The sequence below is a fragment of the Rattus norvegicus genome, chromosome 19 (genome assembly GCF_036323735.1).
Source record: "Rattus norvegicus strain BN/NHsdMcwi chromosome 19, GRCr8, whole genome shotgun sequence".
NCBI lineage: Eukaryota > Metazoa > Chordata > Mammalia > Rodentia > Muridae > Rattus > Rattus norvegicus.
This window is the reverse complement of record NC_086037.1, coordinates 21,822,566-21,835,389: the sequence shown is the minus strand read 5'-3', so window position 1 is coordinate 21,835,389 and position 12,824 is coordinate 21,822,566. Positions and strand designations below refer to the sequence as shown.

Below are 12,824 nucleotides of genomic sequence, written 5' to 3'. Positions count from 1 at the left end.
AGTGCTCCCTGCGTGCCATGAGACAGTAGTAACATGAGTCTGCCTGCACCTAGACAGTTTTCACTAGGGACTACACACACACACACACACACACACACACACACACACACACACACACAAACACACACCGCCTTTACTGACATGGTGCACATTCTTTACACACCAAAAATAAAGTGAGCATATATGAAACACATCAATAATGGAATCAATGGAGGGAGTTGTGGGGAAGCTGGGGCTTAGAGTTACTTAAAGGCCCTATGCAGGCTCAACTTTTGTTGGAGGAGAAACTTCAAGTGCAATGTGGTTCTTTATTTTCTTTCTCTCTAAGGAACACAGGGTTAGGGTAGGACCTACAGATTTGAGCATGTCGGGTAAGTACAGGGACACTGAATTAAATCCTAGGGATGGAACACAATGAATCTTCTACAAGATTACAGAGCAGCCTGGATGAAGATTCTCAGGTGAAAATGTGGACATCTCAAGGCAGGCACTGGACAATGGCTGTCAGTCTTGACTGAAGACTGGAAATGGTTTGCTATCTCATAGGAAAAGAAGGCCCCTCTGTCTACACTGTACTCTAAGGACAGTTTATTAGGTTAGGCATGACATGAACTATTGTCTCATGTCACAGATGTCAGTACAAAGTATCCAAGGTGTTGTATGCCAAAGGTAGCATTAACAGAACAAAGCACACAGTGTCATGAAGACATAAATCATGAGTTTGTGTAGCAAGACCCAGGCCTCTTCCAGGTTCTTAGATAGTAACTGAGAACCTCAAATACGGTAGTGATGTGATAGTGTGGTGTGAATCTAGTTACAACTACTTTCTATCATGTCACAGAGGACACTTTTTGTGTCATGGTCAGCTTAAAATGAATGACTATACCTAAGCATGAGAATAACCAAATACTACATTGCTTCTCTAGCTGCTGAGCTTTTAAAAGCCCTGGGGTGACAGCAAGCTTTTGTGGACATTCTGGATTATTCCTTCTGTACTTTAACTCTCTGAGTCACCTCCACTCTCAGTAAGTTAGTTCAATTCCATGAATTCGAAATCAGTCACTGGAAAAAATACATTCTCAATACGATCTCAGATTGGCCATGGAAAAAGGGTACCTTGAACTGTCCCACCTAGGTTCTGGGCTTGCACAGGCCTGCTCTCCAGAAGAAAGCTGTGTTCACAGCTGCAGGCTACATTCACTATGGATGCTCTTGAGGTTCCTCCCTAAATGGCTCAGATTAAAATAATTTTCTTGCTAACAATCAAAAAACTGATTATGCCAAGCTGGCCTAGAAGAAGCTAGCTTCTTTTCTGTATTTTATCAGTTGTGCACAATACATATGGTCATCATTGATAACAGTTGAAAGATCTGCTCTAATATGGAAACTAAGTGATGCTGGAGGATGATCCTGACCCACAATGAGCAGTGGGAACACCAGAGCCCTGTACGGATGCCTGGCAACCTAACACGTTGAGCACGCACGGCTCAGTAAGTTCCCTGTGAACACACATCTCCTGAGATCTCTCTATTTAATTGGAGGTGATGCTGTCCACCTAATACAGGACCTCATGTGGAATAACAGAAGCCACCTGCAGGAGCTGTGGTGATGACTCACAGGATAGAGCATCTGCTGCTCTCTTAGAAGAACCACATGGACCCTAACAATTGGGTAAAGCATGTCAGTGATTATATCATAAAGTGTGTGCTGAGAAAAAGCCACAATATCCACACAAAAGACACTGTCACACTGAGTACCCCTTGGTGACTCTGAATTCACTTATTAGCCCAGGCTCCATGGAACATGCAGAGATCCATCTCTAGCTGTCAGTTCTAAGCCCTCAGGAGGGGACAGAACCCTTGAATAAGAATGATGGTCTTAACAGTCAAGAGATAGAAATCAATATTTATTCATATTGAATACATTTTTACAACAAAACAGGATTAAAATGAATGAATAAAAATATTTAAAAATATTTGAAAGTAAAAATAGTAACAAGAACATATAAATATGAAACAACAAAAAGAAAACTTCAATTAAAATCATAACAAAAATATTTCTAAACAGCATATTCTTAACGAACATTTAGAAGCACAGATGTATTGCTGTTTCTCCTCTAGCACACATAATGAAAGGCGGTCCCCCAAGTTGTCTCTCAAGTGATGTTTTCTGAAGAAGAAAGTGAGTAAGACCTCAATCAGTCAGGCTGGCTTAGTTTTATATAAATTTAGGGTCTCTAAGAAATGACAAATTAACTCTGAGGAAGAATACTCATCCAAAAAATGTTGTTACCGTTCAGGATGTTTGTCATCAGGGACTCGTGAGAAAGCAACTTATTCTTCAGGAAGCTCTCTTACTGCTGTGTGTCCAATTCCAGCTCTCTTGCACTTTCTGAGACCTGGGAGAGGAAGGCAGTTTTTCAGACACTGATTTGGTGTTGAAAAGCAAGCCAGCTGTCAGAATGCTGCCTTCTACCACCTCAGTTCTATTGGACAGTCAACATGGACCTTTTAACTGATATCATTGTTGCTAACTCTGTGGGCAGGGAAAATCTCCAGAAACCCTCACAGTAATGTGGGCTGCCAATATGGGACCCAGACTTATACCAGTGCAAACCAAGAACAGGGCAATGGAAGGGACCTCATTGGGTTGCAGGAAGAAAGGAGATGTCCATATGTCACCAAGGTTAAAGCCAATGACAAGTACTAATTTGACATTTGCACTTGGTTCTTATCCCGGAAAGGTGCTTCCTACACAAGAAGTCACATGACCACTTGTCATTTCTCAAGAACCAAGAACATGTTCAAAACTCTACATAGCATCCAATCTATCATGTGCATGTGCAATAATGTGATATGTTATTGATCTGTCACCATTTCTATAATGCAGCTTCAAAAGTGGCAGCAAAATATACTTGCAAAATAATTCAGTTTCTGAAAAGTGGTTGACTTCCCAGAATACTTGTGCATAGGCAGAGAAATGAAAAATTCCATTACATGAGGTGGTTGGCAGGTTGTGTGTGTAAATTAGAAAGGTGGTAGGAGAGAGCAAAGATGTATCAAATTGGCAAATTTTATCAGATATTGTTAAGCTAACAGCTGCCCCTCCGTACCTGATGATGCTGGGTCTGGAGGTTGCTGGTCTTTATCTTTCTTGTTGAAGTCAACCAAATATTTCTGGTTCATTGCACACTCAAGATGTCCCTCCTTGCTCTCCTGCTTCAGTGGGAGCAACTTCTTCCTACATGTGTTCTCCATCAGGAGCTGGCTGAGCAGGTTTCTGGAAATACAGTCTGCATAGTAAGATCATGCTGCCCCTTTCTCCCATTCCTACTCCCAAGTCCCACTAACTCTACCAGGTCCCAGATACCCATGAAGACTTAATAAAATACATCTCGATACACATAATGCTGCTGCACAAACCACAAAGAGTTAATTCGGGGAAGAATAAATTGTTTGCTTGGCCTGAGTACCAATTAGTGTCCACATCTCTCAAAAAGAACATGGATCTATAACTATCCATGAAAGCCCAATGCATGGGGCCAACATCAATTAGTAGTTGGCAAACACCCGCAAAAGAGGTCAGTAGAACCAAGAGAAGGTCATGCTAACCATGTGGTCCACGCACTGAGTGTTGTAAAACCTGGTATGACCCCAGAGGCCCAGGTCAGCCTAATAACGTTCTGCTGACGTCAATCAGTGCTGTTCTATCTAGAGCCTTCTGCAGATGCCTAGACAATCCTGGGATGAGTAACAGTCTTTTATGGAACTGAAAACTGAGTCCTGATGACCCTGGCACACTGATGTGTAAACAGCACAAGAGATAGAACCAGAGCTGAAGACCGTCCAATCCAGAACAAAGAAATCAGAAATAGCCATTCCACAGGTGACAGCCTTTCTGACCAGGACTTACCTAGAGAAGGTAATCTCCTTCTTCAGCTTACGGTTGTTCTCATGGATCTCAGTGTTCTCCATCTCTAAGTTGTGCAGAATTGACATGACCGCCTCCTCCATTCTCTCCAGGTCTTCATAATATGGATTTGGCCTGAAGTGTGGCCTGGCCCCAAATGATAGAATACAATGAACATCAGCATTTAGGAAGATATGAACTCAGGGTGGGTCCTGTACTACACCAGTCCTGGAAGGACACCTTCTGAATTCTACATATTGGACCTTCTTCAGCTTCAGAAACATGTTTTTCTGCGTCCAGGACAGCAGAATCTCGGCATCCAGATGGAGGGTTCCCTGGCTCCCTTTATTCAATCAAGAGGAAATCTGCAGTCCAGCCAGTTCAGCTATCAAGAGCCTAGGCCACACCTCTCCATGCTCCCCCACCCCCAATGCACCCAGAATCCTGTGATTTACTTTTTCCTGTCCTGATAACAGACCATATATCATCCCAAAATTATAATCTGCACAACGAATACAAATATACAGGCAAACGTGGCCACATAAGCAAAGAACTGTGCTGTTGACCTAGGGGCTCCCAGAACAAAGCATTCACATCACCATGAAAGTGTTACAGGTAAATACTTAGGCCAAGAGGATGTGGAGAAAGAGGAACACTCCTCCTTTGTTGGTGGGATTGCAGACTGGTAAAACCATTCTGGAAATCAGTCTGGAGGTTCCTCAGAAAATTGGACATTGAACTGCCTGAGGATCCAGCCATACCTCTCTTGGGCATATACCCAAAAGATGCCTCAACATATAAAAGAGACACGTGCTCCACTATGTTCATCGCAGCCTTATTTATAATAGCCAGAAACTGGAAAGAACCCAGATGCCCTTCAACAGAGGAATGGATACAGAAAATGTGGTACATCTACACAATGGAATATTACTCAGCTATCAAAAACAACGAGTTTATGAAATTCGTAGGCAAATGGTTGGAACTGGAAAATATCATCCTGAGTGAGCTAACCCACTCACAGAAAGACATACATGGTATGCACTCATTGATAAGTGGCTATTAGCCCAAATGCTTGAATTACCCTAGATCCCTAGAACAAAGGAAACTCAAGACGGATGATCAAAATGTGAATGCTTCACTCCTTCTTTAAATGAGGAAAAAGAATACCCTTGGCAGGGAAGGGAGAGGCAAAGATTAAAACAGAGACTGAAGGAACACCCATTCAGAGCCTGCCCCACAGGTGCCCCATACATATACAGCCACCCAATTAGACAAGATGGATGAAGCAAATAAGTGCAGACCGACAGGAGCCGGATGTAGATCGCTCCTGAGAGACACAGCCAGAATACAGCAAATACAGAGGCGAATGCCAGCAGCAAACCACTGAACTGAGAATAGGTCCCCCGTTGAAGGAATCAGAGAAAGAACTGGAAGAGCTTGAGGGTGCTCGAAACCCCAAAAGTACAACAATGTCAAGCAACCAGAGCTTCCAGGGACTAAGCCACTACCTAAAGACTATACATGGACTGACCCTGGACTCTGTCCCCATAGGTAGCAATGAATATCCTAGTAAGAGCACCAGTGGAAGGGGAAGCCCTGGGTCCTGCTAAGACTGAACCCCCAGTGAACTAGACTATGCGGGGAGGGTGGCAATGGGGGGAGGTTTGGGAGGGGAACACCCATAAGGAAGGGGAGGGGGGAGGGTGATGTTTATCCGGAAACCGGGAAAGGGAATAACACTTGAAATGTATATAAGAAATACTCAAGTTAATAAAAAAAAAAAAAAGAAAAAAAAAGAAAGAAAAAGAATATTTTTGAGTAGAATAAAAAAAAAATACTTAGGCCAAGACATAGACTCCTATATTCCGGGTGTGGAGGGAAATATAAACATATAACAGTTGTGCATATGCATTTGGATGTATGCACACACAGACTCACAGACTGAGACACACCCACAAAACAAAGAGAAATGTAAACAGAGTCAGAGAAAGAGAAAAGCAAATATGGAAACAGAGAGCACTGTGAGAACCAGGAGAAATGCATGCACCATTGCTGTGTCCGAGGGGCTCCCACAGACACACAGACAATAACAAACAGGCCTGAGCCTGACAACTTCTAGTCAAGCATTGAGATGAACTGTTTGGGACCAGGCCCCTCAGGTTGCTGCCTGGATCTTCCAGCACTCAGTCCCTGCCTAGCAAGTACAGAGACTCACCATAAACTCACTGCAATTACAATCTTGCAAAGCCACCAGCTGTCAAGGGCTTTGCAAATGCACACTAGACACTCACTCTCCCTGACTTTATCCCCGAATTCTTCATTCAGACCACAAGTTCTGCTTTTCAATAAATGGAAGCAGATGAGTCCATTTTCCATCTCGCTCCTCAGGAAGGGTCAAGGTTCTGAATCTCCTCTATATGGGAGGTGAGGTTTAGCACAGGGTGGTTAGGGAGGCACAGCTTTCTAGAACCCAAAACCTTAATAGGATAAGATGAAGGTGACCTTGCAGACCCAGGAATGAAACAAGAGCATTTGGAGCGATTCATACCTGTTCTTCATGGATCTCTCTGTCAGAAACCTCAGGCGATCTCTCAGGTCATTTCTCTCCTCGGTAATGAGCTGCAGCTCTTTAATCAGCCTCTCCTTTTCCTTCTTGGCCTGATTCTCGCTTAGTTCAGTGCCAGGGGATGATGTTTCTCTCCCAGTGTCTGTAGGTAGAAGAACACAAGTGAACCTGCATGGGGAGAATGCATAGAGTGTACATAGACCACAGTTAGGCCTAAACAGGAGAACAAGCCTGGAACCCAGTGTCACTGCTAGGCGATTGGTCTATCCTTAAGAGGCGTCCTCAGTGGATCTCAGTTCTCCCACTACTCTATAGAGACCAAGAGATGTAAGCAGCCAGGTGTTCCCTATGCCGGAAATCACGTGCTTACATGTACCATGGAGATGGCTTCTCCAGGATTATCATAAACTGAACAGGGTACAGCTTTATTTCAGGACCCTCACCCCTGTGGTTTCAGAACTCAGATGATAAATTCACCATCCACTAAACTTGACTGATTGGAGACACTCAGATGTCCTACCCTGATACTCTAGGCCAACAACTTTGGATTTAAAACACATTTCCAGGAAGGACATGTTCAATAGACTTATCAATTCCCCTATATGAAATAACAAATGCCCCAGAAGTTCCAATAGGTTACAGGCTGAATCTTGGTCCACATGTTCCAAACATTTTTGGTATTTTAGAAAAATGTTTGTAACACACAACCTCTAATATATAAAGCTAATGATGACCCTGCCAGTTAGAAGAAATCAGAGGTCGTCTAAGAACATAAGCTTATTGCCTGGAGCACAATTTTCTCCCTGTTACTATTGTCAGATATCCACTGTATTTAAAGAAGCAATGAGAGTGAAATACATTGCTGCCCTGTCTAAACTCAGAAAAGGTGGACCCTCCATGACTCCTGATCGTGTTATTATATCAATGTAACCTAACAAATTCACTGTAAAAGTAAAGGCCAGAAGTTCACAGTATAATAGCATTGGCCTTACCATATCCTCCCAGTGGGGATGGAGAATCTAATGTTCTGAAATCTTGACTTTAAGGAATTGTGATATTCGTGGAAATTCAATTCCTTTTCAGATGCTCCAGTTGTTGTGGCCCATTGCTAGAAAGGTCAGCTTAAGCCTGCAGACCCCCTGACAGGGAGCTCAAAATATATTGCCCAGAACTTACTAAACATTCCCCAGAAGTGCTGTCTTTCTCCATCATTACTTTGAGACGAAAGGCCAAACTCCTTCACTTTAGTCTCTCCACAATCGACGTTCCCCCTCCCAAAACGCTTGCGAAGACGGGAAAACATGTCTTAGCTTGTAACTGCCAGACTCAGACTGAGAGAAACTAGGGCACTGGTTGTCACTGATGTCTGGTGACATCACAGAGGATGCCAGAACTCTCTAGGAGACAATAGAATGTCCAAGAAGGGACAGCTGATGTCATGGGGAGCAGACTTTGCCTCCCTGCTAATGTTCTCCCTGTACTGAGCATAAGCTGAGGTGCCCTTTCCAGGAGACTTTCCTGGGGAGAGCCACTGAGCATCTCCTGCTTCCAAAGCCAAATTTTCTTCAAGGCTTGATTATAAAAAAACCTTAGTAATTCCTATGCATCTAAATGAATGTTTCCTTCTATATCTTGCCCCAAAATGTCTCATCCTAACTCAAATTGTCCTCATTCACCAATGTTAGCCATTAAAGCTTCCTGAGATTTCACACCAGCTTGAATATGCAGTCAAAAGTTCTCCTGTCTCATTATGTACAGGTGTTTTATATCACATCAAGAAATAGTCTGCATGGTAGGTTACAACATGGGTGTGTGTTAGGGGAACACTCATGAAGTCATGTGCTTAGCAATCGACAATTGCCAGAAAATTCCTTAGGAGAAAGAGTTGAAGTCTTTAAATGCTAGGAAAAGTGTGGAGACCAGTTGGCAGAGGAAAGTGCAATATTGGAGCCAGCAGTGAAGGGAACCTCATGCTGGTGGTGGGGTTCTCCTCTCTGCACCAATGTCGCCAAAGGAGCACTGCTCACAGGCCTGAGTAAGATATACCATGAGCTTCTATCAAAAAAATAAAATAGTCAAGAGATATAGGGGGTGCACAGAAAGGTCTAAAATGAGGCTATAAACATCATTAAGTGGATAGAGCAAGGTCCCAGCACCTGTACACTGGGAAATGGCCACCACACCAAACACAAAAGCATCTATCATAGTGAAAAATGAATACTTTACAGAATGCACACACTAACATTGATTGATCATATCCATAGTTCAAATTTTGGGGGCAAATTCATGGCCCTAACTATCTTTCTCTCAACTTATATAGCAAAAAATAAGAGAGACAGAGAAAAGAAAAAGTCAAAACAAAATCCCAAGTTTCTCATATGAGGACTGCAGGAAGTGTTATATGGTAGTCAGTTCTGATTAGACATTTTAGATAGAACAGTACACAGTGACCCTTGATGAGATGGGCCCTATATAAAGCTTTTTGCAATATTGGAATTTTAACAAACCTCATCCAGAACGTACAGAAGAGGTAAGGATGTGATCACCATGTCCTTGCTCTCTATCAGTTTTTTTTTCTGTGTCCCCGATTGTCAGGCATAGAACAGCAACAATCTGAAATAGCTGGTAGACATGGGAAAACGTGGCTAAAACTATAGTTGTGGGTTACACACCTCAACTGTCAAAGGCTAATGCTGTCCTCACAGTCCTTGGAAGCCACTCTTGTAAGCCTATCTATTGGAAAGTGGAAGGAGGTTTATCTGAGCTCAAAGTGAACCTGGCCATCCAGGGAGAGGGCAACATGGGATACTTGAGACCCTGTCTAAAACCAGCACAGAAACCCACCCTGCATTCAAAGCATCATCCACCAATTCTCGATTATCTACCATTCTCTCCCTACCAGTCGTTCAGTTTGGAATGGTAGAAAAAAAAAAAAAACTGGGACTGATCTTTCCATTCTAAGGACCTTGATCTCTCTTTCCTTAGGTTCACCTTAAGAGTGCATACAAATGGATATCATCATCTGAACATCGTAGTATTATCTACTTTGTATATGTAGCATAATACTGTGCCTATGACAATCTCAAGCTTCCTTGAGTGTTGTTGCCCCATCAAGAAGTGTGATGTACTGAGGCCAATCCCCAGGGATCCTTTCAAGGGATTAGAAGGAAGCCATCAGAGATACTCCACTTCTTTGTCATTAGATTAAATCAAGTTGACACAATGTGAACCTGGTGGGCTATTTGACCATGCATCTTTCTCACAACCCCACCTTTCTGAGTTCAGTCCATGGCAGAATTCATTGCCCACCATCGTAGATATTTCTTTGTATATTTCCACAAGAGCCAGGATTCTTTTCTTTTTTTAAAATAGAATTAGTTTTAGTCAATCAACTGTTGTCCTATGTAAGAAATGATTAGTATATATTGTAACTTACCACACTGTATTTGTGTATACAAGTACATTATTGGAAATCCAGCATTACTGAGGAATTGGAAACCAGTGCTGTGGCCTTGCCTTTCTGTGCCTAGTCCTGGCTCACAGGCAGCAGGGGGCAGACCTTGAGGTCCTCTTCAGGGACAGAGTGATGGTGAATGGGCACTGAGCAGGCAGAGAAACACAGCTGAGGCAGCTCCTTTCATGTATCAAACACATCATCTCCTTTCCATCTTAAGGGCTGTTGCTGAGGTCTTGCCCCCGTACCTACCTTAATAGCAGCAAATTTGTTACACAGCAGCCAGCTCTTTCCTATTGTTCTGTAATACGCCTCCACATCATGGATGCCAACAAACAAACTAATAAAAAACAAAAAAACCTATTGAACTGTGTGGTGCTGGTCACATACCCTGTTATATTCTGTATGTTACGAGGTTTGTTAATCTTAACAAGTTCCCCAACTATGAGCTTCACATAGGACCCATTAGATTCAAGGAAAATAGGAACAATTATGTGTAAAATGACCCGAGTCAGGGCCCATAGACAGCAGCATTTCCAGCACTTGTGCTTTAGCCCATGTGGATTTTGCAATGAGCTGGGCCTAGCAATGTCCAGTACACAGTTGTGAGCTGTTGCTCTGGTTGAAATGTATTGGTGTGTGCATTCAATAAACTACACCTATTTAAATGAATTCAGTGTTCCTGTGGTCTGAGTCCAGACCTCTTGACACCAAATCTTCCCTTCAGCAGCACTTAGGAAAAGAAGCTAAGGTTAGGAAAGGTGACATCTTGTCATAAATTATGTGACAAGAGGGATGGAGAAATGATCCCTTGTGTTAAGAATCAAGGTGTCCTCTGTAATATTCAGGTCTATACTGGCCCTGTGCATCAGCTTCAAGGACCCATTTCTGATTTTCTTTGGGGTTCCCGTGATGATGCACTCAGACATGATTGGAAAGAACCAAAACGGTGGTCAGACTTGATTTATAAAATGCAGGCAACATTGCAAACTTATGTTGCAGGATATTTGATTCATATTATCAGCCCCAAGATAGTGTTATTTACTTTAAAAAATTACCTCTGACAGTTCAGTTCAGCACTAGCACCGATATTTTACCCTAGAGCTTTTTTTGGTTGGTTGTTTGTTTTTTGTTTTTGTTTTTGGATGAACAAGTACTTTCTTATTTTGTGGCCCAGCCCTAGCTCTTACTTCTTTGCACAGTCACAGAGAGACCTCAAACATATACTCAGCCAAAGGCAGGGGAATGTAGAAAAGAGCCTAAGGCAATACCACATAATGACATTGAAAGTGGGTGGCCAAAAGGTGTTATAAAATTCACCTCACTTCAGTGAGTGATGACATACCAACCTGGTGGCCTACGATTCTGGAATATTAATCAGAATCCTTTAGTCATATTAGATCTTAATAGAAACAAGGAAGCAGTCCTTTCCTGAAGTATATATTCATCATACGTAAAGAAGATATTACATCCATATACAACTCAGAATAGAATTATCCCCCAAGACCGGAAAGATCTGGCAACATTAATATTAGAAGCTTCTCCTGTGTTACAGTGGTAAGCACAGAAGAAAGAGGAAGATAGGGCTGAACACAAAAGCATCAGGCCAGAGCACTGTTTCTCAGGATGAGTTGCTAGGTGAAGGTAAATAAACCTTACTAAGTTTAATACAGTATTACATACACTGTTGTAAGTAACTGGAGCCGAGGCTATCCCCAAAGGTTTGCCTGTCTGTGAAATCTGATACCCTAACTCAGGTGTCTTCCCTGGCCTCAGTGGGAGAAGGTGCACCAGCCCTACAAAAACTTGATGTGTCTTGGTGGAGGCACACTCTGAGGGATATTCCTCTACTCTCTCAGAGGAGATGGTGTGAGGACATTGGGGAGGAACTATGGGAGAGAAGTAACAAGAGAAAGGACAGCAATTGGGATGCAAAGTGAATTTAAGCCTGTCAGTCACTGCTCTATTGCTGTGAAGAGACACCTTAACTAAGGTAACTAATAAAAGAATCAGGGTGTGCCCATGTCTCCAGGTAGATATGTAGCAGAGGACTAGCTTATCTGGGATCACTGGGACCGGAGAACCTTGTTTCTGAGGAAGCTTCATGAACCATGATATTGGAACTTAGGCCTCTGAGGTGGGAGTGAATTGGCGGGTGGAGGAGCAATCTCATAGGGAGAGGGTGTGGGGGGACAGAAGAGGGGGTCATGTAGAGGAACATGGAGTGGGAGATAAATTGGAAATGTAGATAAAATAATGAAAGAAAACTAAAAAACATGAGACTATGAGTATCATTCTAATTCAAGCCTCAAATAATAAAAACATAAATGCGAGAGTCGCCTGGTCCTGTTCATGTCATCCTGAATCTTAAAATCTTTTTTCCTCCAAATTCTGTGCCACATGAGGTGCACTGACCTGTCAGCTGCCTGCTTGGATGACAACTGCAGCAGCTTCCCTATGCACTTGCTTTGTAGGAGCACGAAATCTATTGAGCTCCCTTTTCCAAGTTGGAACTTTAATTGGTAAGAGTCTTGCCTTGAGGACACCTTCCACTTCTCTCCAGCACAGAGGCAGGAGGCTTATCGTTAATAACATTCATCTCCTTAACTATGTCACCCTCCTCTTCAGCACATGACTTTGCTGTGACATTAAACTTCTTAGTGATCTTTTCCACTCTAAGCTGCACATGGTTTTCATGTGTTTGCCCTGTGTGTTGTTCCTTCTCCTGCAGTCTTGAGGAACAGTGACCAAAAGTAACCAAACCACAGGCTCAAAGCCATGTTAATACTGTATTGTGTACTATTTTCACAGAGCTGCCTGAGATGTAAATGGGACATGGAGAATTCGAACATAGTTTGAATCTTAGGCCTTTCACTGGGCAGTCCCTCATCTTCT

General features: G+C 42.7%; 1 protein-coding gene across 2 annotated transcripts; it reads right to left on the bottom strand.

The window, feature by feature from the left end:
• Positions 1–1,891: 1,891 nt before the first annotated feature.
• LOC134483240 (uncharacterized) lies at positions 1,892–10,357 on the bottom strand. 2 transcript variants are annotated; one of them, XR_010060083.1, is made up of 5 exons: positions 7,652–10,357; positions 6,458–6,617; positions 3,913–4,056; positions 2,293–3,279; positions 1,892–2,169 (listed from the first exon to the last, which is right to left on the bottom strand). XR_010060083.1 is itself a non-coding variant. In XM_063278529.1 (4 exons), exons 1-4 carry the CDS (start codon positions 7,776–7,778, stop codon positions 3,087–3,089), a joined length of 624 nt encoding a protein of 207 aa, XP_063134599.1. In that variant the 5' UTR covers positions 7,779–10,357; the 3' UTR covers positions 1,892–3,086. The 2 variants fall into 2 exon arrangements, 1 of the variants encoding a protein (XP_063134599.1); XM_063278529.1 differs by having other exon boundaries at positions 1,892–3,279.
• Between the last annotated feature and the right edge of the window lie 2,467 nt (positions 10,358–12,824).